General features: G+C 38.5%; 1 protein-coding gene across 1 annotated transcript in view; it reads left to right on the top strand.

Annotated features, from left to right (window-relative positions):
* The window catches only part of CDH8 (cadherin 8), a 213,391-nt gene that overhangs the window by 183,112 nt on the left and 3,550 nt on the right, over positions 1-26,729 (top strand). Inside the window, exon 11 of the mRNA XM_006129384.5 lies at positions 26,246-26,497. Coding sequence (XP_006129446.1) covers positions 26,246-26,497 — 252 coding nt within the window. The remainder of the gene's footprint in view (positions 1-26,245; positions 26,498-26,729) is intronic.

Here is a 26,729-nt window from a genome sequence, read left to right on the forward strand (position 1 = left end):
TGTCTTCATAGATAACGTATTCTGAAATAACTCACTGGGACCTCTACTGCCTTTTTGATGGCTAGACTAGCAAAGTAATCATGAAGATCATCAGAAGCCTCATGTGTCTCCCTAAAACCTTGACTTCTCTCTCCAAACAATGGACAATGATTTTCTTCCATTTTGTATGAGCCCCAAATATCAGTTTCTGACTATATTTTCTTAACTTCTATGTCACTGAATGGGTTGGTGATTTTTAAATTTAAGAGAATGTTCTGCTGTTGGACACATAAAACTTACAGAAAGATAAGCTCATTCTCTAGAACTGTGATGCAACCAGAGCTGATCATTTTGTTAACTGTCCAGATCCATAAACCCTTCTCTCTCCATTAGTTTGGGACTTTAAAATTCTATTTAGTTAACACATAATCAGGTCAATTACCTTTACAAACCATGCAGTGTCATCAGTACAGGTACCTAAACATCTGAGTCAAGGACAGATCCCTTGTTTGGCAACCTGAAGTTGTATGGCAGCACAATTGCTAATTATGAGTGAAGTGATCGATTAACTTATTTTTGCATGTCTTTGTGTCTTTTTTTGGGTGAATGAATGAAATATCATGAGTTAGTCTGCTTTTGCATTACTTCTGACTGACTCCAAAGAAAGAAATTCTGGAAAAAAATCTTATGTGAAAATGTGATCTTGTAAGATGACCAGGCAAACAAAAATGTTCACCTAGATTTGGATAAACTCTTACAATTTATCTCAGACCTTAGAATATTTACCCAAATAAGGCTGATTTCCCAAACATGATGGATCACCTGTCACTAATTGAGGTACAGAGAGGGTAATGAAATGCCACCAGGTATTTTGGAAACAGAGAAGGAGTTTGTAACTTTGCAACAACCCTAACCTGAAAAGAGACCGATGAAAATGAGGCTTTGCAATTTGATTTATACTATGATAAAAATGTTATTTCACAAAAGTAATGAAAAGCTTATTGGTAGTGTATGAATGATCTTTTCTTTTATATGCCTTTGCCATGAATCAATCCCTGTTGTGATTATTCCAACTACTTAAGAAAAGGTCATTATGGGTACATCTACACTGCATGCTTATTTAAAAATAAGCTATTCTGGAATAGTTATTCAAAAATAGCTTATTTTGAAATAACACATCTATACTGCAGGGAAGCCTCAAAATTAGTCCGAGAAAGGCTTCCCTAATGTAGACATGCTATCTCGATTTAGAACCCCATGAGGCACTGGAGAGGAATAACTTAGAATGGCCTTGGAGGGGAGTTATTTTGACATAGCAGCAGTGGAGTGTTTATACGTGCCTTATTTCAATATAGTTATTTTGTAATAGGTGTTATTCCTCATAGAATAAGGTTTACAGATTTTGGAATAAGCTGCCCGTTATTTCAAAATTATTTCAAAATAATGGAATGGTTGTATAGACACTCACATTGTTATTTCGAGAAAATAATAGTTATCTTGAAATAATGGTGCAGTGTAAATGCACCGTATTAAAAAAGTTTTCCCAAGGATTCAAGTTTTGGTATACTGCAAATACAATTTTCATTTTAAATCTAGCAACTGTGTGTTTGTCATTAACTGGTGAAACTTCAAAGTGTTTCCCCAAAGAGCAGGGTTTTTTATCATGCAAAGATGTGTTGTGAATTGAAACTATGCCTTGGATCAAATATTCCCCAAATATCCAGGGCTTCAAAAGTCCTCCTGGTAGAGAAAATGGTGCATTTTCACTGCCTAAGTGACAATGTGCACAATGCTAAAGTCTACTGGGATCCACCAACTGGCAGGAATAAAGAGAGTGGTCAGGGCAAAGGAAAACCATCTTTAAACACAGAGACCACCACCTTAGAGGCACACATTGGTACTCCTAAAGAAGCTCAACAAACACTCCATGCACTTGTAGAAAAGCTGTCTTCCTTTCTCTTGTTCTGCTCACCCAGCCTGGCTACTTGAGCTGAGAGATGGGTCCAGAAGCTAGACCTAAGTGAATACCGGTGCGGGCATAGTGAATAAAACCAAGAGTATACATGTTTTTACTTTGTGTTTAAATATGTCCTCCAATGGTAAATTGTTCTGTACATTATTCTTAGCAAAAATCAATGTTATAAATGTCATCCTCAGTTAGTGGGTAGTCTAGGAATAATACTCCTTATACATAAAAAGAATATTGTATGACTCTGTCACTTATTACTATATGCACCATTTCCTCTTCTTTTTTTTACACACACACATCAGTGTGGATGTATGAACATGTACACAATATTTCCCAGAATATTCATGCTTAAAAGTGTGATTTCTTTCTTCAATGGATTGAACAGTTTTAATCTGTCAGCTATTTATTTAGTGGGTTGGCTTGAAACTGCTAGGCAATGTGACATGTGGTTAAAGTAAGATAGCCTGTTGTTATAATCATACCTTATATACCCCCAAGCACTAGTTGGATTACATGCCATCCTGTGCTTGAATCACTCACCTTATTTAAGACTTGCTTTCCACATCACCTCCTTCTCATTTATAAACTATTGTTTCTAAAGTATTGGAATTATCTGAAAAAGTATGGTGCACCTTCAAGAATTGTTTTATTGCCCCAAACTAAAGATGCTAAAAGCCAAAATTCTGAACATACATTACATTGGAAAATGTTTCTGTACCTCTTTGCATTCACTATAATAAAAAGAGAAAACTATCTAAATGTTCCTATTGTCAAATATTTTCTTTAGTAGCATCTGTCATAAACCTACTCGCAGGATAAGCTACAGCTAAATAGCTTTTGTTCCTACCATAGTAACTCTAGTTGTTCTGATACAGGATTCTCTCATTAAGTATCATGCTCCCTTCGCTTTCCTTGATCAATCTGTCTATCATCATCGCTACTGCCTTTAAAATTCCTCCTGTTTGACTTTCACCAACAACATCATTAAACCCATCAATGCCTATGCATGATGAATGTTTGATCTATGCCCAGAATATCAACACTCCTTTTGTCTTATGCATGTGTGGTATACACCCTCATTTTGCCATTTCATACAGTGTTACATGAGCATCAGTAATCTTTGTGGTCAGATGTCATCTACTCTGGCAAAGACTTCATTTAACAGTGGCTGTTCTCCAGGGGAAGCACATGCTTTCATATTTCTAATGAGTTTAGCCATCATCCACATTTTTATCCATAGTAATGAAGGGGATTTCCATATTATTTTTTCAAAGTGCAGTTCTGAAATGTACCAAATCACATGTCAAGTTGTGCTTTTCTTTAAAAATCACTTATGTGATTGCAGAGCATTTACTTCAGGTCCTGATGCCAACATGTAAACATTTTGCCACTGTATTTGCAGCTCTGGGAGTGTATATATGCACTTAGACTACAAGGTGCATTTTATTAATGCAAAAAAATTAATTCCTAAGCCATAGAAAGGCCACCAATCAGAATTTCTTTAATTGCTACAGGCACAATTATGACCTCTCAAATCAGTGGGACTGCTTGCATAATGAGGCTACTCATGGACAGGTGTCAGTATTTGGTCCTAAGTAGATTGGATGCTTATGTATTTAAATAATTGAACATCTGAAAATACCTTCTTTGACACTAGGGCTATTGACTAACAGTGTGACAATCTGCTACCCACTGGCAGAAGTGACACCTTACTTCAAAAGCATTAATTGTGGCAGTGTTTGGGCCTAGTCCTATAAAATATGTTATAAATATTATATTAACAAACTTATATTGGATTTAAAAGTAGAGATGATCAAAATTTGACACTTCCATCACTTTCATTTTGTCCCAAATCAGGGGCAACATCTTAGAATTTTTTATAAGACCTTCCAAAATAATTCACTTTAATCTGAAATATTTCATTTCAAGAAGGTTGAAACACTTTGTTGCAACTTTATTATTTTAACTTTCGTGTTATAGCATAAATGTCAAAATGATAAGTCAAAATTAAATGTTATGACATTATCGAAATAAAAACTTTCACTAATTTCCTGAAAAAAGCAATGAAATAGATATGGTCCCAGGAAAATATACAGTTTTAATTAAATCAGCATATTCTGACAAAAAGTTGTTCTGTGAGACAATTTTTAACCACTCCTAGTTCAAAGGTAATATTCTAGGTATAAGTCTACGAATTTACAAAATTCATATTTTAAGCCAGAAGATTTGCAAAGTTCAGGAGTGTCGAGATGTTGGTGATTGCTTATGGTCAACTCTTAAAAAAATAAGGCCTGGATTGTGACTTGTACTATGTGCCCGTGTAGGGGAGCAAAGAAAAAGCAAGCACTATGGATCCAGAGGCACAGAGGTAAGCAGATATCACCACCTTATTCTGAACCACCATTGTAGGAGGTGGGTGGGTTGTGGCCAGGACTATATGGAGAATGTGGATAATGTATGAACTCTGCCCTCAACATACCAGAAACTGGATTGTAGCCAGTACTGAAAGTATGGTAATTTGTTGCCTATCTATACTGGCAGAATATTACTGTGTCTGGAACAAGAAAAAAGGCTGGGAGGATCCTGAGCTTCGGGTGTGTCTTTGAGGGATTTGTAATGTTTACAAAAGCTTTATTTGTAGAAATGGTCTGGGAGAACGGAGCAGGGTTATCTGTTTGTTCTACACTGGTTCACCCATTCTTAGTCCCAGATCACTGATCTTATGGAATTGCCGGGGATGTTGACTGGTGTGGGCATATTCATTCTTAGCACTAAGTAGGCAAGTAGTCTGTTTAGTCATATAACTGAAGATGTTTTGAAACATGACTTTATGGATGTGTTTATGGTTCCATGAGATCAACACTGACGTAATAGTGTAGATGTATCTTTAGACTGATGATGAGAGTGAGGATCAGGAATATCTGATTTGGGGCTTTTTCCCCTCACAGTGTTTATGCTCTTTTTGTCAGTCTTTCTCAAAATCATAAAGAGACACCTAGGGTTTCAAATACATGATTTATTTTTACAAAGGAATCTCTGATACACAGTGGAAATGCATACAGGTCCTGTATTGCTAGTCACTATACAAATGGTCTACTCTTATACTGAAAAGTAAATAATATATTTCACTTTTTAGAACATACAGCTTTGCATTGCTAATAATTCACATTTTCTGCATTATTCAAAAATTATAGCATGTGCTCTGTTTATTGAGAACTCCTGCAACAATGAAAATACATTTCTTTCTTTTGCTCAGCATGTATGCTTATGTCTGAGACCTTCCTTCTCCCCTTCTCCTATCTTCCTCTACAACCTCACTTATAGTCTATTTTCTGCAATGCCCCCATGATATCACCTGAGTGATATTTAAAATGGGCTGCCCTGCAGAGAAGATGTCTACATTCTTGTCCACAATGAGGACTACAACAGTACAGGGGAAAACATGCATTTTCCCATTGCCACCACTGTAGTAACATATAATACCTCCATGTTGGGTGTTTAATCTTGTTCTCCTTCTTCTTCCCCAATATCTAGTGCTCTGCTATCTCCCCCATCTTTCTTTTCACATGTAGGAAGCTGTTCTTTCTCAGTTCACCTCTAATTGGAGTCACAGAAAAGGGGAGGACTGGGTGCAATTTCTTCTTCAAACATATCTTTTAACTTCACCTGGCTGCCATCTACTACTTCTTTCAATGATTTGTTCAGTTTTTACCACCTCTGTAGCCTGAATGATGGCTTCCTTTCGGCAGATTGATAAAGAACTTCCTCTGTCCTAGTTGGTACCTAGTGTCAGAGAGCAGAACCAGATCCTCAGATTCTAACACAGCTATCAACCTCCTCCACACTTTGACCATGATGTCTATTCTGTCCAGCTGAAACCTTATTCACTCCTCTCCTGTATTCAGGATGCAGGCTCCAACCAGACAGATCCCCTCTCTCCTCTGCCATAAACCAGATGTGATCAATCAAGGCTTCATTGGACCGGACAGGCCAAGCTGATGATCCAGCCAACAAGGAGGGGGCCACCTGGTAAGCTGTTTGTCCTCTTTTAGGCATCCTTAGGGTCTTCTTCCGCTGTGCTGTGATTTGGGGAGGTTGTTGGTTTGTATTTATATTATTATTATTTTAGTTCCCCTCCTCTTTTTTTCAATTTTAGCAAAGTTCTTCTTTGGGAGCATTTATGTTCCAGCTACTCTTTTAAACTTTTCAGTTCTGTCTTCATCCAGCCTCTGTGATGTTGCCTTCCACACCATGCCCAGAGATAAAAGTATCCAGCCAATCATCAAAGACTCCATATACCCAAGCCAGAAATGGAGGGGGCTCTCTTCCACAGCATTCTATCCCTCCAAAGAGATCCCTTTTGTTCCACGTGAATTATCTGTCACAGAGGCACAGTTTATGTCAGAACATTTATGTGAACACGACCCAGTACAAGCAAATATGAAACAAGAGCAATAAAGGAAAGGATTGTATTGTATATATACAGCATGCCATTATGCATACATGATCATAAAAGGCTTTTACTTCACTTATTCATAATTTATGATTTGTGCTGCTAGCAACATAACGTTGACAAGGAGTCAATTATGTTTCATTTTATAAATCAAACTAATTAAGAACCAGATGCAGTCTAAGTGAAAAAGATGTGAGGTCAGTATTGAGCACCATATGCACTACAATGCTTACTCAGGATGGGGGAAGAGCTCAGAAAACAGTGTGAATTTTTCTGTGGTAGTGTTTCCCAGATGCAATAGTTTAATATAATCTTTCTTTTTCCAACAATTATTCCATTAACTTGTCATTAGAAATAGAGTAAAATAAGAAAACAGCGCTTAAAGAGAAAGAACATTAAGAAAACAAAATAGAAAAAAATGGGCCAGGCAATTACTGTGAAAGACCAAATTCTACTTGGCAAAGAAAATCTGGAATGTGAATAAGAGTTCAGGTAGACTCATACAGATAAGGACAAATTACAGCTTCAATCTGACATAATTTCAGCCAAACAATGTGGCCAAAACAAAGAAGAGGAAAGAAAAAGAAAAATGAGATTTGCATTTTATAGCTGTGCCGCTCACTACGCTCAAAGGACCTCTAGCCTCAGTGGTAGCAAGTGTATTACTTTCACACTCAGGAGTGTCCCAACAACAAGGGAATGCAAAGTTGGATCCCTTAGAAATGTTACAAGTTTTCTTAGATGTATAGTAATATCTTGATTGTATGTAGTACCTTCTAGAATCTCAAAGTGCTTTACAAACATAAATTAATGAAGCCTTGGAATGCACGTGATACTTCGGTGAGAGGTTTGGTAATATTTCCTTCATCGTGTTTATTTTCTGTATCATTTCAGTTTCCTCTTGTCTTTAATGGTGAGCTACATATAGTCAAGCCTAGCAGCATTATTATCTCTCTTCACTGAAACTTCCACAGTACACACAGGCTATATAACTATATTCTACACTCCTACATACATTGCCTTCCATTTCATCACTTTAATGTAACCACCATCCATGATTAAATTAAAGAAACTGGTTGAAAGGAAACCAAAGAAAAAATAAACCTTGATTTTAATAGGAGTTTTGAGAGAGAATTCCTCTTTCTTATTTAGCAATTGGACACTTGGACACTTGTAGGTTTGTCTACGTTTCAGATCTTTGTGAATCCTGACAAGTATCTTTCTGATGTCTAAACCAATATACTTATCTATGAATAAGCAAACTTGAGTGGCAGTAACTCTTCTTGTCCTCTTATTTCTTTCCTGTTACATATTGTTTGAGTGTTCTGTCATATGTTGGCTTTGGCTGTGCATGCAGTTCAATATGCCGAGTGTTTATACAAAAGGCTAAGATTTATTAACTAAATTGTATATCCATATAAAAGACAGTGGACCATATTTTCCTCTGAAACAGTGGAAGAACTTCACTATATTGGTAGGGGCTTAGAATCAGTGCATTTGAGAGAATTTCCCAGTCTGTTCATCACCATCATTTGGCAGGTTTGCCAATCTCATTTGGATTGTTCTGAATGATGGAGTATTTCTTCTCCAACATCTGATCATTTGAAGCAGAAGTATCAGGTGTTTACAAAAGGAGGGGAAGTGTTCTTCAAAGAAGAGGTTCACTGGATCTGTTCAGTTGCAGCTTTATAGTGTTATGCAATGAAGTGGTTCTCTGCATCACATTTAGAACTCAATTTATGTGGAAAAAAAAGAAACTGTTCTCCCATAGCTATTTCACAGTCTTGTTGCTTACTGCATGAAATCGTGCATATAAGCAGAATGGCTAACTTTGTATTGAGGTTTTTTTTTTTAGCAAATGTACAGCAGAACAAGTGGTGTTTATTCACCGAGTTGGAGGACTAATGTCTCAGAAGTGGCAGTGTTGATAGGAGGGGAAATTGCCATTGGCTTTTGTCCCTAATCTGGTCACAGGTCAGGACAAGCAGGATATTTTAACAAATGGTTCCTACTCCTTCCCTAGCCTCATTATTGGTTGGAGTGGGGAAGTGTGTGTGTGTGTGTGTGTGTGTGTGTGTGTGTATGTGTGTGCTTTCGTATTGTAGTTCTGAGCAGCTAATTGGCAATTATGGTATGAGTCCTTTTTTAGCCACTGGCTTTGCATTTTATTTTGTAAGGTTGCTGAAAACCTGCTCTGTTTTTATCATCCTCCAACTGCAGGCTGTCAGGAAGAATATCAATTAATTCTTCTACTTCTCAGTTATATTTTTTTCTTCTTCTAACCACTGGGTCTCAGTAGTGAGAATTAGCTGACATTCAGCTGGAGCACAGTTAAACAGATAAACACACCTCTTTTAGGGAGAGAGTCCAGTTTGAAGGGAAGTGTAAAGCAGGGATTTATAATGGTTGATTTGGCTGACAAATATTGTCCTCTTCATAAAAGTTGTTTTTCTATTGATACTCTCTGCCTGGAACATTAAGGGACCCGCTATACAAGGGACCCAAAATATAACAAGCAGAATACATTAATACTTCCAATTCCTTTCTAACTTGAGAAGCAGCAAAGTTAGGAATTTTTTTCACAAATATAAGATTGGATTCAAAAGCCACCGAAATCAATGGTAGGACTTTCCATGACTTCAGTAAAATGGGTCCATATAGTCTTTGACTGTATTTTACATATTATATACATAAAGGATGGCACACTCAATGGGAATGGCCAGCTCACATTCAAGAATATGCGGCGAGTTTACATAGATTACTCTACTAAGTTTAATGGTGGTGTTCTGGAAGTAACAAATTATCATTTGAAGCACAGGGAAACAAGGTGGGTAAGGTAATATATTTTATTGGAGCAATTTCCATTGGCAAGAGAGACCAAATTTTTCATTTACATGGAGCTTTCCTGCTTTTTAATTTAAAGTATATCAGTTTTCCCAGCCAGATGTCTCTTACATGACTTTTAATGTGAACACTTTTTATGCTGCAGTGGCTCTTTGGTTGGTGGGGGTTCAAATATATCCTTAAAAACTTAAATTCCTCTCACTAGTCATAAACAAGTACATTTCATTCAAGCTATACAAGTTAATTTCCCTCTGCTCTTCTGATTCGCTGCTCAGCTAATTAAGCTTTCTGGAATGGATAGAAATTACTTGTTGGATTATTGTTAAACTCTTCTCATGTCCCCAGTCTGGGCCAATAAAATCACAAGAGACTCTTGTTAATTGTAATAATTCTACTATATTCGGCTCACCTTATATTATCATAGCTACTGTCTGTTCAGTTAGAAATTCTTCATCCATGAATTACAAAATGAGACAGGGAGCAAATCCAGTGTGGCACACAAGATAAATTGATATTGGTAACATTGGTGCAAGCTGTGCACCAGAGATTAATAGGCCAGATATTCAGAACAGCATCTGCAAAAATGTACTTAATTTCCATAAGCAACTGAGGCATCTCATTGACCAATTATGTGCTCAAATCTAAAATTCTGGGCATTTCTGGAAAAAAGAACAATTTACCCAGAAGCTGCAAAATCAGTGCAGTAAGACCCCCCACTCCCGAGGAAAGAGACAAAGAAAGGATTCACTATTTTATTTCTGCCTTATCTGTTTTGGCATGGTATGACAGTGATTTACAAATAAATAATAAATAAACAAACAGATACATAAATAGCTTCTTTGTTTCCTTTCACACACAAATGAATTGTACCTTCCAAGTATTTCAGTTTTTGCAAAACTTGGGAGCGCTTTGTCTTCCAGTTTTAATAGTGATTAAATTAGCTTGCATGTCTGTAGCATTTACTTGGCTTGGTGGCCAGGGTTGAATTAACTGTACCGCCAGAAGCAGTGTGTCATTTTCAAGCCAGCTATGTTGGGAACTATGATTTGTACTGTGTGTGTATCTTCCCATTATGACTTTTGTCTTTCCTGCGTATGCATTAAGGAGTTGATATTCATAGGAGAGTGTACATGCACATCTGCTTTGATACACACTGATCCAAATGCACATGCAAGCTCTAGAGATCTACAATTATCTAGGTGGTAATACATGAAGACAATGGGTGTCTTTGTGCATTTTGCTTTTGAAACTGGGTTCCAAAATATCCTATGACACTTTACAAAGCAATAGGAACAACGGTGAAATATTATTTACAATGTGCATACTAAAATTCTCTTTAAAATTGTTATTGGGTTCTCTGTGCTCAGGGGCCAATTACTGCATCTCATTATTTCAGACTTAAAAATCTGAAAAGCAAATATGGCACCTCACGATGCTAGTTTACATTATGGATTGCATTAAAAATCATAAAAGGCAATATTTTTGCAGTCGTACACCTTATACTCACAGAAATCAAATGGAGCTTTACGTGTTAAAGACTGCAGGATCAGGCATTTGTTAACAAAAGCCACTATTTTTGAGTTGCTGCTGCTCCAAGAAAATTCAAAGTGACTCCTTTTAAAAAAAAAAAGAAGCTTGGAATGATTTTAGGAAAAACTATGTATACTAAATTGTGTTCTCATAGCAAGTTATGTCTGAGTTATAAACCCCTGAAAATAAGAGTTTGTAATTCAAGTGCTGACAGAACCTTTATTACAACAATAAGAACAACCACTTCTCCCATAAATACTAGTTAGCTTGTATAGTCCAGTGGTTGTTTTCTGCCATTGTATCTCAAAGAACATATTATAAGAATTGGTACTAAAATGCCCTGGCCTGCATTTGGCCTTTTAAATGTTCTAATATAAATTCAATATGGTTGATATAGCTGATCCCAGATCAGTTTTAGTGGAATGATATGTGATCTGTTGGTAAATTGTTTAAAATTCTAGATGTGTATAGAATCAGTGTCTGTGCGATAAAGGTGTGTCTAGCCTGCAAAGAAAAGCTATGGCACCAAGTCTCAGAACCTCGGTTCTTCAGTTCAGGCTGCTGAGCTAAAAATAGCAGTGAAGACATTCTCTGGCTGGAGTCTATGCTCTGAAGCCCGGTGAGGAGGGATGTTCTCAGAGTTTGGGCTCTGAATAGGAACATCTACACTGCTCTTCTTAGCGCCACAGCCTGAAGCCTACAAAGCTCTGAGACTTAGTGACACAGGATTTTCTTTACAGGATACACAGGATTTTCTTTGAGTCATCTCAGCATTGACAGTGATATGCTACATTATTTGTGCTAACATTTTATTCATGACACTATAAAAGAAACTCCTGAGTCTCAGACTCCCCATACACACTTTTCACAGAAGCATATATTTCAAATTACCTCTGTTTTTATTTTATTTTCTTATAGCATGGAGGGTCATTTTTTTTTAGTTCTCTTTGAATTTTAGAAAGTAAGCACATTTTCCTAGTTTCTCATGGCTTTGATTTAAGCTAAGAAGCCCCTTTCAGAATCTGTGGGAAAACAGCTTGAGAGAGGGAAGGAGATGGGACTAAGGAAGGAATTCCTGAAACTCAGCCTTTGAGGAAAGTTAATGAATTTCATGGTACTTGCATGAAAGGTTTATGTTTACAAAAAAACCCATGTCATTTGAGATTGATCATTGAAAGAATCTCCTGATTGAGGCTTTCAAAGTGATTTAGGGGGATTACATACATATCTTCTATTGTTTTCAATGTCTAAACCTCACATGTCAATGCCTGGAGCACAGTCATTAATACAGGCAGTCCCCGGGTTACGTACAAGATAGGGACTGTAGGTTTGTTCTCAAGTTGAATCTGTATGTAAGCGGAACTGGCGTCAGCCGCTGCTGAAACTGATCAGTTTCAACCGCGGCTGAATCTGGACGCGAGTTCTGACTTACATACAGATTCAATTTAAGAAACCCAGGCGTCCCCAAGTCAGCTGCTGCTGAAACTGATCAGCGGCTGATTCCAGGAAGCCTGGGGCAGAGCAATTCTGCCTCGGGCTTCCTGTAGTCAGCCGCTGGTCAGTTTCAGCAGGCTGACTTGGGGATGCCTGGGGCAGAGCAGCTGGGGTGCTGCTGGGTTGCTCCAGTAGCGTGGCTCCTCGGCGCTACTGGAGCAACCCAGCAGCACCCCAGCTGCTCTGCCCCAGGCGTCCTGATTCAGCCGCTGCTGAAACTGACCAGCAGCTGCTGAATCAGGATGCCTGGGGCAGAGCAGCTGGGGTGCTGCCGGGTTGGTCCGGAGCGGCGCTGCGGGACCAACCCGGCAGCCCCCAGCTGCTCTACCCCAGGGGTAGGCAAGAAAAGCCTGGTCTGCTGGGAGAGGGGCACTAGCTGCACCCTCCCCCCCAGCAGACCAGGGAGACGGGGGTGGCGGGACCGCCCAAGTCCTCCACGGCTTTGTTCCGTCTCCCTGGTCTGCTGACCTGGGAGATGCGGAGCAAAGCTGCAGAGCACGCGGGGAGCGGGATAGTCCAGGCGCGCCTGGACTGTCCCGCTGCGGGCGTGCTCCAAGGCTTTGCTCCCCGTCTCCCTGCAGACCAGGGAGACAGGGAGCAGCTTTTCTCGCCCAGGAGGACAGGGGCGGCAGACTGCGGCGCATCTGGGCGTCCCGCCGCTCCCGTCCTCCAGGGCGAGAAAAGCCCCGTTTGTAACTGCGGATCCGACATAAGTCGGATCCGCGTAACTCGGGGACTGCCTGTACTATGAAATGTCATTCTATTTTAAATACAATTCAAAGATCCAGGTTGCAAAGGCCTGTGGATGGGGATGTTAGCTTTTTATTTGCATCCACAGCATAAGTCTTGACTCTGTGATTGCTCTGGGACTGGAGCATCCATGGGGAAAAAGCTGAAGCTACCCTCCCCTCTACCCACACTCTTCTTATGTGCTCTAGGCCCTGCACTTACCAATTCCTCCCTTTCCCTCCCAGAGTTTCTGGAACACCGTGAACAGCTGATTTCTAACTTCCTAATTGTCAGGGTGGTTAAGCACTGGAATAAATTGCCTAAGGAGATTGTGAAATTTCCATCACTGGAGATATTTAGGAGCAGGTTAGATAGACATCTATCAGGGATGATGCTTGGTCCTGCCATGAGAGCAGGGGACTGGACTTGATGACCTCTTGAGATCCCTTCCAGCCCTAGTATTGTATGATTCTATGATTCATGGTATGCTGTCTCTGGGACAGAGGGGTTGGAGTGGGGACTGGGGACTGGGTAAGCTTCAGGGAGGAGGCAAGGAAGAGGTGGAGCAGGAGTTGAGCAGAGGCAAGAAGAGGTGGGCAGAGGCAGGAGCTTGAGGGGAAGGAGTGGAGTGGTTGTGAGTTCTGAAGAAAGGGGGAAGGTTTGAGCAGTTGCCAGCAAAATAAGAAATCTGCTTCTATGCCCCATAGCACCTGGCTTAAATTTGACAAAATATAAATCGTAATTAATTGGAAGGTCATCCCTCCAGGTCAGACTATAGCCATTAGTTTTACCAGAGCATTTTAAAATAATAGAGTACATTATTAATTGTGAAACTTTTGATTAAATGAATAACATAATAGAATTAAGTATAATATGTAGATGCTGAAAATGATCTATTAGTCTATGCAAATTAGCATGTTAATAATGTATGTTTAATGCTAAGCACATTTGACAACCATTTCATCTCTTTTTTCCATATGGACACTAGGCATCTTGCATTAATTCTCATACTTTGCAGATGCAACATTCAACATACATGCCATGTAGTGATGCAATCCAAATGAAATGTACAATGTGTCAAAACAATATGATTATAAGTAAACAAGGTGTCTGTCTTAATGAGTACTTTGTTCAAACCTGAACAGCCATTTTTTTTTGGCTGACTTGATGACTCTTTCAATGATCTTGGTCTGATTCCAATTTAATTTACAAGGGGATAAATCAGATGTAGTTCCACTGAAGTCAGTGGAGATAAATCAGTGTGTGAGAAATCAGAATCAGGCCTCTGGATTTAATGAAGTTGCACAGGATGCAATTAAGTGAAAACTGTGATAATCTATACATCCAAAATGTTAGGGAGCTTTTGCTGGCACTACCCCGACCTTAAGAAAAACACAGAAGTGACAATAAATACTGAGCAAACACACAAAAATTACAGGCAAGACCACATACAAGGGTCATTGAAATTAATGGAGTCATTCTAGATTTCCAGAGTGTAAATGAGAGTAGAAAATGCCCTAAAATCTGCAAGTATCCCCAGCTGCCATATTAGCTAAAAGTACAAGTGTTCTAATTGAATCCAATTTCCTTAGGCTACTAAGGAATACAGAAATAGCAGAAACAAGGGTACAAATATATATCAGGATGGTAGGGAAAGCTGTAGCTTGAAACTGTCTGATGACTGTTGGCAGCTCACGAAAAAACTAAGAACCTGAGAACACCTGACCCCATTGAAATCAATAGGAGATTAACAAAGAAGGATGTTTCAGTGGCTACAGAACTAACTTGAACTCCATTCCATTTTTGATTTGCCCCAAAGTTTCTGTCTGACTCTGGAAAAATAACTCTGCCTCAATTCCCCATCTGTAATGGGGAGAGTAGTATTTTCCTACCTCGCATGGAGGGCTGGTAGAATAAATCAGTTAAAGATTGTTTAGTGATGGGGACCATTTAAGTACGAGAGAGAGAGAGATGTGTAAACCAAAGTTACTGTCTTTTGTGCGCCCCGCTTCTGTGCGCATATAGTTTCATGGAAGTTAAAAAAAATAGAGATTCTGTATCTGAATTATTGACTTTTTTCTTCACCTTCCTGTTAAAGATAAAACAAACACAGTCTCATGCTCTCAGTATGAAGTTCCTATAAGAGCTATTCCTGGACAAAGCAATTTCTGGCCAGCTTTTATAGGGTTAGCAGAACCATATGTAAAATATAATAGTTGCTACTAGACTTGAAGTGGCCATTCAAGTATGTTTGATTACAACTCTGCTGGACTAAAGGTCATGGAAAAGTTTTAGAATACTTAAGAGACAATTATCTGAAGTTATGACTTTTCCAAAGGCATAGAGCTAGAAATTATTCAGGCAATTATCAAAAGTTCACATTTTTCAAAAGGGAGGAAAAATGCCCATGCCTTCACACTGGCATTGTTTGCCTCTATTTTTATTACTTAAATAATCCCTTTTAATGTCAGTGCTGCATTACAGCAGAATAAACATTATTATTTTTCATTTCTGAGAAATTTTAACCTATAAGAATAATAACAATAAATCAGAAAATACTTTGTTCATTATTTTGAAATTCTTAGTGGTGCACTTTAATCTCAGCATAGGAATGAATAGATACCCTGTAAACATGTTAGGCTGATTATCCACCAGTTGATCCGGCGGTTAATTTATGTTATAAACAAGTATTATTATTTAAGCAGTTGGCAGGGAAGCATACATTTAGGGATGTAAAAATAGATTTATGAAATTATCTAGTCCATCTCCCCATCTGTGCACTTGTATTCTTTATGCAATGTTCTTTGGAATTTTATTCAGTATTTTAAATGATTCAAGAAATGTAGGTCTTCCATACTTCTCTTGGCAGGCTATTTCCCCAGACTAATAGAGCTCACAATTAGGAAGTTACATTGTGTATTGTAGTCATCTATTATGTGACTTAAATTGTACTCCATTGCCATGTGTCAGTATGACATGGGACATAATAGGATGTAAATGGCATAATTTGATCAGCCAGCTAAAATTTTACAGTACATTTTTTCTTATATCTGGTATCTGCTATCAAATTTGATAGCAGCTATCAATCTCGTTTTTTTTCAGACGATACATCACAAATGTTGGATTTCATGAAAAGCAGGTCATTTTGAAATATCCATGAATGCTTCAGGGCCTGTAGCTTAGTTATCATTAATAACCCCCAAAAAAGTTCTATAATATCTTTATAATTTAGTTTCAGATAATTTTGATAAGCCTTCTGGCTGAATGGGACATTTTTATCTTCATTGTAAAGATTATGCAAAGGGCCCTACTCAAGAAATACTGTGCTTATGATCAGCACGACTGCTTTCGTTTTGCTAAAAATGTGCATTTTCAAAGCAGATCTTACATATTAACCTACCTACTAGATAGGCTGGTGGCAGTAGGGGGTACATGCACACACATGTGTGTGGGTGTATGTATGAAATTCACCACATATTCCAGGATGGTTGGGGCATTCTATATTTTATTGAACCAACTTCTGTTGATGAGACGGTCAAGGTAGGTTAGGGCAGGAACTGAACTCAGGGTAAGACACAAAAGTTGGTCCAATACAAGTTATTGCCTTACCCACCTTGCTTTGCTAGTACTCTGGAGGTGACACAGCTACAGACTGATGTGCCACAGACTGATTAAGAAACAGAATAACATTGTTAAATTAAAAACAAAACAAAAGCCTCAGCTGTATCTTTCAAAGCAGGGTGACTAAAACCCTTTCAGGAGCAACACACTAGTTTTTTGTGCCTTGTATTCTAGCATAGTCTGGCACTCAAACACAAGTTTTGCAACACAGGGCTACTCTTACAATTTGTGTGTCTCGTTACATTGTGGGTGGTGAAGGACCTGGACTTTGAGTTGCTTCCTAAATATCTGATGCTAAAAGAGCGATTAATCTATGAATTTTCTTTTTCTCTTGATCTGTTAGAACCAGAAAAAGGAAATGTGTTCCTGAACGACTGAAGTCACAGAGGGTTCCCAAATGTACAGTACTATGAGAGTGACTTGTTTGAGGTGGACTTAATTTTGGTCTTGCCACTACAGATAAGAGCATCATAGCTCTGGGGTCCATTTGTGTTGTCATTGTATTTGTGATAACATAGAGGAATCTAATATAATAGCCTATGAGAAAGTAACAAAGTCTTATGATTAAAGCAGTAGAATTGGGCTGAGAAGCTCTGTGTGCAGTCTACATACTAGAACTGGAAGGGAACTCAAGAGGTCATCAAGTCCAGTCCCCTGCTCTCATGGCAGTACCAAGCACCATCTTGATCATCCCTGAAAGATGTCTGTCTAATCTGCTCTTAAATATATCCAGTGATAGAGATTCCACAACCTATCTAGGCAATTTATTCCAGTGTTTAACCAACCTGACAGGAAATTTTTCCTAATGTGCAACCTAAACCTCCCTTGCTGCAATTTAAGCCCATTGCTTCTTTTCCTATCATCAGAGATCAAGGAGAACAATCTTTTTCCCTTCTCTTTGTAACACCCTTTTAGGTATTTGAAAACTGCTATCATGTTGACTCTCAGTCTTATCTTTTGTAAGCTAAACAAATCCAATTCTTTCAGTCTTCCCTCATAGGTTATGTTTTCTAAACCTTTAATCATTTTTGTTGTTCTTCTCTGGACCTTCTCCAATTTCTCCACATCTTTCTTGAAATGTTCTACCCAGAACTGGGCACAATACTGTAACCGAAGCTCAATCTGCACAGAGTTGAATGGAGGAATGACTTCTCGTGTCTTACTCACAACACTCCTGTTAATGTATCCCAGAATCAAGTTTGCTTTTTGTGTGAGCTTAGAAAAGTCATTTAATCTAACTGTACCTCTTTTTCCAATCTGTAAAATAGGGATAATAATCCTTCTTTCCTCCCACTCTGTATCTATCTTGTGTATTAGACTCCTTTCCAAATCCCAACCTGACATATTCAAAATGCCAATGTAGAGACAATGTCTTACTGTACGTAAAGTGTGTAGAAAAATGAGGCTCCAATTGTTCCTTTGTTATTATTAGTTGTATTAATATCATGCCTAGACGCCTTAATCAAGGAACAAGACCCACATTTTGCTTGGTGCTGTACTAACACAGGAAAAAAAGGTTCACTGCCCTAAGAGCTAACAATCTAAGTTAGAGTTCTTTCCATGTGTATGTATTAGGAATTGGCTGAGGTCTCCACTTCTAAACTATTTGACCATAATTGTCAAAAGTTTTGCCAGATGGTCTGAAAGTGTTTGCTTATTATAGTTGTTCATAGCAAGGAGGCATTTAAGTAGATTAATAGCCATGTAGAAAGCTGAAATGTTCTCCAAGCATTTGTTTGATATTTCTACTTTACAGGCTTATATTTGGATTTAAATACAACATATTTTATTCTGTACTTTTTTGTGGCTGTTCTCACCCAAATGCCCTTAGTGATGGCTTCATTGTGAAATTCTTTAAAACTCTCCAGGAGATCCCCTACACATGTAGAACAAGATAGGGAATTAATTAAATAACCTTGTATTTTTACTTATAAAAAAGCACAAAACATCTTAATAAAGAGATTCTTACTGTTCTCTAGTTTGTCCAACTGGGCTCTTTGTATTATGGGGAAAGTGCTTTTTAGGTCTCCAAATTGCATATAAAAAGTCCTCTGGAGAAGTGTTTATTTAAACCCCGTACAATATATATTAGCTCCAATAAACATGAAGAAATACAGAGCTCTGCAGTGCTGAGGTTTCCAGCTGTAAAGTTTCCAATTAAAAACTCTTTCTTCGTGTAAGTAATATATCCAGCATAGATAATAATTTCTACCACAAAGTCTTTAATACCATTAATGATTCGATCTTTCTGAGAGCACTATAAAAGAGAGAGAAAAAAGAGAGACAGAACAAAGATCTGGGAAGGTGGACACTTACCCAGCAGGAACATCTACTGCTCTGTAAATAGAGTGTGTCAAGGAATTAAGAAAAGAAGATGAGGCACATGCACAAAGTTACACTTGAATTCACACTGACTACTGCTATTATTTTTTTTAAACACTTAAATTTGTAAATCACATTTTCTGTATGTGTCTTTCAGTTTTAAGGTCCAGCCTTCTATATTCATGTTCAAGTAGGTATCAGAAAGTTACTCATGTCTACTACATGGGCAGTACATCCACACTTTCATGAACATACGTTTCAGTTAGCATTTTGCGTAATAAAAACAACGTACTCTAACTTGAGGATGGCTCTTTACTTTGATTTTGGGCATTCTAACCATAACACTTTTCATGTGCCTTTGTAATCTTTCATCCAGCAATTGCAGAACAGCTCAGTGAATGCTGAGGGTACGTAGAAGCCTTCAGGAAGCACTCAGCCTTTTGTAGGACAAAGTCTTTAAATGACCCTCTTAAAAGCCATTTGGGTCTAGAAATTATATTGACCATCTCACATGTATAGGTTGAACTTCTCTTTGTCTGGCACCCTCATGACCTGATCGGTGCCGAACCAGATAATTTGCTGACCCATTGAAGGTCAATATTGTCTAACAACATCACCAACATTTCCATTGCTTCCTGGGCTCTTAGAAGACATTTAGGGGTAAATTAGAACAATGTAACAGCACAGAACACTGAGAGCCAGGACTGGTGGCTGTAAAAAACTTTATGGGATCATGGGAAATTTGACCACTGCCATGATAAGTGGACATCCAGCTAACTAAAATCTTCCTGGATCAGAGAGAGAGGTTCAGCCTATACTAGTTCCATTGTCACTTCTTGGTTTCAGTAATGCATTAAATATTTCCATAGCAGCCACAAAGGTAATTTCAAAATATTTTCAATGAACTGCTTTTGAATATGTCAAAATCATATTTAAGAATTGGACATACCTGTGGACCGTTGTTCCTTGTTTCATGATAGTAAGAGCAGCAGCCATTGGCATAGATAATGTTGCACAATATCCAGTCTATCCTCCTTATTCTAGTATTGGTGTCTGTCCAAAGCGGTGGACATTTTTATGGAGTCTGAACAAGAATGATTCAGCCAGTTTTGAGCACAAGGAGATTGTGTGGAGGAAAACATCTTTAAAAACTCCAAGAAAAACATAAGGTATCAGCCTGCACGAATGAAATCAAAGCAATGCAATTCAATAGGGCAACCGATTTAATTGACATTTGTGAACTATTTATCAGAAGGAGGCTTTTGCTACACTGTCATAACACAATGAACATATGCTTAATATTTTATTGCCCCAGTCTTTCCATTTTTGTGCCTCCACTGAAGTATTGAGAGATGCCAAGAAACTGAATCTCATTCTCAGGCTTTAATTACTGGTTTTGTTTTGTTAAAATAAATGGATAAAGCCAAATTTTGCTTCAAGTTATAAAAACACAGTTATTGGAGTCCATGAAGTTATGATGGATTTACAGCACTGTAAACAAGAGCAGAATTTAGCTTGAATCAAGAAATATTTTTTGGGTACTAGGCTGACTGAGCTACCAGAGCCCTACTCATCTCATGCCATACTCATCTCATGGCATTCTCCAAGCCTCAGGATAAAATGAATCTCCCGTTTCCTTTTCAGTGAACAGATATCTAATGAAACTCGGGGTCTTTCAATGAACTCCATCAATGCCCTCTAGTTCATAGCCAAGTTCAGCAGCCAGGGTATCACAGTTTCTCACCGTGACTACTATGGATGTTGGAAGCCTCTCTGAGTCATGTGTCTGAATCATCTGTGCACTATGAGCCTGAGTTAGACATAGCAATGGCCTAAATTTTGAATTTTTCTGCTTCTGTCAGTCAGACCTTTATTAATACATAGAGGATTTGGGGGTTTTTTTACTCCCCACCCCATGTAATTTTCTTTGTTATGATAAAAGTAGCATGAATAAATAAATAACATGGACAGCGCTATAATGAAGGATCAGCAGGTTAATTAGAGAGATGAGTGGAGAGTGATCATCCTCTATCCTGCTGAGCACCTGCTGCCAAGTTAATTCATGCAGCCGCATTGGTGTCTGTTCCTGGAGGAGCTGCCTGCTGCTTTTCCAGATACAAGTACTATAAAGAAAGTATCCGCAGGGAGGGGAAAGTAAATCAGATAAATTTAATTTATTATTAATCAGCTGGTGTGATTTATTTGCAAGTTTCAAGTTTTAGAAACTAAATAAAAAACAAGGTGGGGGCTGTCACTCTTCATACATAGACCATATTTCCAGCAGCACCAGGTGTCATTTTCCTCTTCTTTTTTTTTTCTATTGAGGGGGCAGTTTTTATGCATTGTCAACACAATTTTCTCGGGCTATGTCTACATTCTCGGGCTATGTCTACATCTGGGATACCACATGTATTCCAGAAAAACTCTGCCACGTCCAGGGAACGTGTCTGCTCTTCTGCTTTTTTTTTTTTTTTTTTTAGGAAGAGCATATGTGCTCTTTCTGAAGCTCTGTCTTCTTGCCTGTCTTCTACATGGAAGAAGGGATTTTCTGAAAGAGGAGGCTTTTCTGAAATTTGGCCCGATGTAGACTCCTCTGAAAAAGCTATTGGAAAAAGGTATGCAAATTGTGGAGACCTTTTTCCAATAGATCCCTGTAGTGTAGACATAGTCTCAGTGTTACCATCTATTTTTTCCTGAGGACTGGTTCAGGTTGTCACTGTGGGCACATTGTCTTGATCCACACCCTTGTTTCCTAGACATCCACTTCACCATATTGAAGGTTCATTTACACTTAGCTCAGCAGGAGTCTCTTTCTAGCTGACACACACTCTTCCTCTCCTCTTTTTATCTACTCTCTTGTCTTATATTGTATAGGCAACTACAGGCCAGCCAGGTTGAGCTCACATGATGCCGAGTGCTAGTTGTATAAATATGTAGTATAGGCCAGCCACTGCCCAACAAGCTTGTTTAGTCTAAATTAAAGGAGATATACCTATTTCCTAGAACTCAAAGGGACCTTGAAAGGTCGTTGAGTCCAGTCCCCTGCCTTCACAGCAAGACCAAGTACCATTCCTGACAGATTTGCCCCAGATCCCTAAATGGCCTCTTCAAGGATTGAGCTGGCTTTTTTTTGTTCATGACTCATCTGAATCTGCATGTTCTACGCCATCTGCACGTTAACACCAGGCAGGACAGGAATAGGGTGATTGCAAACAAAAACATTGTATTGCTCTTTTCATGTCAAAGCAAATGCCTGATCCTCCCTATGGGAGGGAAGAGGAGGAGGAGGCCAGGAATGGAGTGCAAGGAACCTTCCAAGAGGCCCAGTGCTCCAGCAGCCCAGACTGTGTAAAGATTCCACTCATGATTGTGCTCATCTTTCCAAAGGGTACCGGCCAGGCTGGGTTGACCAGAGTCATGGAGGCAAGTGGCCTCTTTGTGGGAGGGTTTTTGGAACAGGAAGCCATTGTATGTGTTTCCAGCACAAGCCTGGAGCTCCCAGTGGCAAAATAATCGCCTGCATGATGTTATCTTATGCAAGACAATGTCAGACACAAGATATAGAGAGGATAGCATCCCAGCAGTTCAGCTGCTTTTTTTTGGCTCAAACTCTCATGATAAAAATAGCAGCATGAATTTTCTAGACCTGGCAGAGGCTTACCATCAGAGGGTATGTCTACACTACCCCCCTAGTTCGAACTAGGGGGGGTAATGTAGTCATACGGAGTTGCAAATGAAGCCCGGGATTTGAATTTCCCGGGCTCCATTTGCATAAAGCCGGCCGGAGCCATTTTTAAATGCCGGCTAGGTCGGACCCCGTGCTGCACGGCTACACGGACGGACTAGCTAGTTCGGATTAGGCTTCCTAATCCGAACTAGCCGTACACCTCGAGGAAGCCTAATCCAAACTAGCTAGTCCGTGCCGCGTGTAGCCGCGCGGCACGGGGGTCCGACCTAGCCGGCATTTAAAAATAGCGCCGGCCGGCTTTATGCAAATGAAGCCTGGGAAATTCAAATCCCGGGCTTCATTTGCAACTCCGTATGACTACATTACCCCCCCTAGTTCGAACTAGGGGTGTAGTGTAGACATACCCAGAGTTGGTATCCAGAGGCTCAGGTAGTCTTGTAAGCCCAAGCTACAGCATCCATGCTGCTGTTTTTAGTGTGCTCACTTGACTTAAGTTAGTTTGAGCCTGTTTACTGGGGTGGGAGACTTGTTGCCAGCTACAGTGTAAATGTACCTCAAGTGATTATTACAGCTCATTGGAAAATATTTGATTAAACTTTTTTTGAAAAAATATTGATTCAGTGAAACTGAAATTATTCACAGGAAAAGGTTGCTTTAGAGATGTTTACTGACTCAAAGAAATTGTGATTAAAAGTTTTTAACGTTTTTAAATGGTTTAAATGTCCCATTTTAATATTTTCTAAGAGAAAAGGTGTTGGCTTTTTTTTCTCAAATAATTTATTTACTTAATTTATATGAAACAAGTTTCAGAAAAGAGGGAAAAGGGTGAAAATCTAAACAAAATGCTTAGAAATGATTGAAACAAATTGTTTTGAATGGCATGAACTGATTTTTGTTTGTTTGTTTGTTGGAGTACAATTTTTTTTTGAGATTTTAACTTTGTGTCCCAATTTGGGATGAGAGCATTTATTGAACTCTTTAATTCTCATGAGACTGGAAAACCATTTCCTACCTACTTCTTGTAAAATTGGTGTGTGAGTGGAGAATTAGGTTCTTAATCTTTATTTCCTTGCTCTAAGCACCATCCATTCTTCTCTCTTTTCTCCTTCTGTTTATGGAACTAATTAGTGAGGTACAAGAACTTGCCAAGTTCCTTATACTATGATACAGGCTCAGTCTATTATAGAAGTTACTACTGTTTTATCAGTAATACCACACTTCCTGGTAAGTATTCCCTATGGTATGATTGTAAAGTAGTTTGGAGTTGTCTGTATTCTGTATCTACCATCACCTGAATGAATACACGTGCACACACAGAGAGCCCTAAAACAAAGAACCCAGTTGTTAAAACTTTATCAGGATGTCAACAAACATCTTAATAGCTTTTTGCCCATCTCTTCTTCCTACCCTCTGTCTCTCTCTTCCTGTTTGTTTTGTTTTATTTCAGATTGCAAGCTCTTTGGGGGCACTGACCAGGCCTTCTTTTAATTTGTCCAATGCTAGTGATCACTGTCCAGTGATCTATGGATGTTTGGAAGGCCTCTGGGTCTGGAGCAGTTGATATAAATAGAAAGGCCCTAAGGAAATTCCAGTATACACCAGAGACCTGAATGGCACTAGGATCAAGGGAGTACAAGTACCTCAGAGGTACCTTGTGCTCACACACATACACCAACCACCTCCAGAGCTGTGTTAAGTGTTTTTCAGCCACATCTCAAGATACTGGCTTTTGTTCTATTTGTCTGTCATATGAGCATCCCCTGTCTTTCAATTTTCTCTCGCTTTGAGACACAAAACCCTCCCTCTTCAATTCCCTGCTTTCCGTGAAATGTCATTTAGCGATTAAGTCAAAACCATTTCATAACACAAAATATCAGGAGACTGCTTTTTTTCATTATATTTCAAACACATTTACTCTGTGAATACAGGAGAAAAGAGGTGACCGAAAAGCACTGCACTCTAACCCTCCAGCCCCAAATGTGATATATCGCTTTATCTTTCCATTGTCCATCACAGATATTAAGGTTTTCAGAAAGCTATATACTCATTAATATAGTGATTTGTGAGATCTGGGGTAATTATTTGATGAATTATTTTTCATGAAGGAATACACAAGCTAAGTTAACATGAATCAACATTCGGTCAGTCAGGGAATGACTCAAAACACTGAGTTTTATTATTTGTTCCTCTAAATCAAGCAGCTAAAAGCTAAGATGAATCATTAAGTATGTAAATAAATCAAAGTGTCTTATATATTTTAAGTGCATACTTACAGTGGTTAAAACTTGAACATTCTGCCACTTACAAAAGCATTTATATCAGAAAGGGGTGGGTCGGATAAATCTTTAGATTTCATGATGAACCTAAAAGCTATATAAAACTCTTATATTTGGTGAGGAACTAAATTCTGTATTTACGTGTGATGATCTGATTCAGTTATTTGATGTACAGCTAGACATAGTGAACCATTAAACAACATTAACATTTACTACATGGTAGTGCTTACAGTATTACTTATATTTAAAATATCACAAATAGTGTGGTAAATTTAACTATTGCTGGAGTTAAATTTTGATTATTTTAATTGTGTTCACTGTGGCTGAAAGCTGTGAGACTATCAGAGGTTTAACTATATGTGAGAGCGCAGTATATGTGAGAGAGCAGTATGAATAAATCAAATATTCACCCAATCCACATGGGTAAAGCAAATGCCTACATATACTAGCTAGCTAAGTGCTCCTTGGTATCAGCACAACTTCATTACTGCATATGCCTTTGTAAAACTCAAAGCCAATAGATAGGCATCTGTTGGCCAAAAATCAATTCTTAATGGTCGTCTCCTAGAATCTCCTAACAAGCAAGCTATCAAAATTGTATTTGAAACAATGCCAGAAAAAAATTGTCAACATTAAGGCAGTTCTTCCATTTGTAGCTCTCTTTCCTTGCCACACTTCTAGCATTAGTCACTAAGCTCAATTTCGGTGCCCAATGCTGCATGTGCTGCTAATGGCAGAATTCAGGCATTGCTAATGAGGTAGTTTTATGCACAAGTTATCATGCTGAAGTCAATGGGACAACTACCATGCATAAAATTAAAGTATGTTTATCATTCTTTGCAAAACGGAGGGTTAATATGATCTGGAATCCATTTCTCTTTCTTCAAAACAAAACAGGTTTTTTAAAGTAAAGAATACCACTGACTACTATTCAAATTAACTTTGGTCATAACAGTAAATGAGGTCTACAGCTTTTAACCAAAGCTAGTACTTCCTTTTGGTTTTCGTCTATACAATTCTGCTATATAACTTTGATGTAAAGTACAAAGCACAGTCTGTTTTGACTGATGGATTTACTTTATTAAATGAACTAATAGCAGGTGGGATTACTTTAAAAATACTTTTCCTTACACTGGTTTCACAACGTTAGTTTTTAAGAATGAGCATGCCGAGAAGGTCAAAGCCTTATGTATCTGGTAAGGGGAGATAGGGATGGTAAGGGGGGTGATGTGCATGACACAGTATGTATGTGCTTCTGCAGGAGATTTATGCACTAGGGAAAAATTGTTTTCAGCAGCTATTTTGAAATGATCCAACTGTTTAAATGTTCACTTTTCCAGATAATACACTCAGCATTTTGGCAAAGCACAGTGGATTCAGCCGTCAGAAGCAAGAAGTGTATCTTTTACCAATCATAATAAGTGATAGTGGAAATCCTCCCATGAGCAGCACCAGCACCCTTACAATTCGGGTCTGTGGTTGCAGTAGTGATGGTGTTGTCCAGTCGTGTAATGTTGAAGCTTATGTGCTTCCTATTGGACTCAGTATGGGAGCTTTAATTGCCATATTAGCATGCATCATACTGCTGCTAGGTATGTATTCATTTATAGCCTGCTGTGACACATTTTTCATAAGTGACTATAAGTAAAGAAATCAAATGATAAAGAGTGATGCGTTTCAAAAAATATTATATACCGGTAATTATTAGTATTAATATATAAAAACTGGAGTAGCTATAAAGCTTTGGAAGATTTGCTTCAACTTTATATATATGCAACTAAAACTAGAAGAAGAAAAAGAATAGCTATATAAATTACATTAGTG

The sequence above is a fragment of the Pelodiscus sinensis genome, chromosome 12 (genome assembly GCF_052426305.1).
Source record: "Pelodiscus sinensis isolate ZL-2025 chromosome 12, ASM5242630v1, whole genome shotgun sequence".
Taxonomy (NCBI): Eukaryota; Metazoa; Chordata; order Testudines; family Trionychidae; genus Pelodiscus; species Pelodiscus sinensis.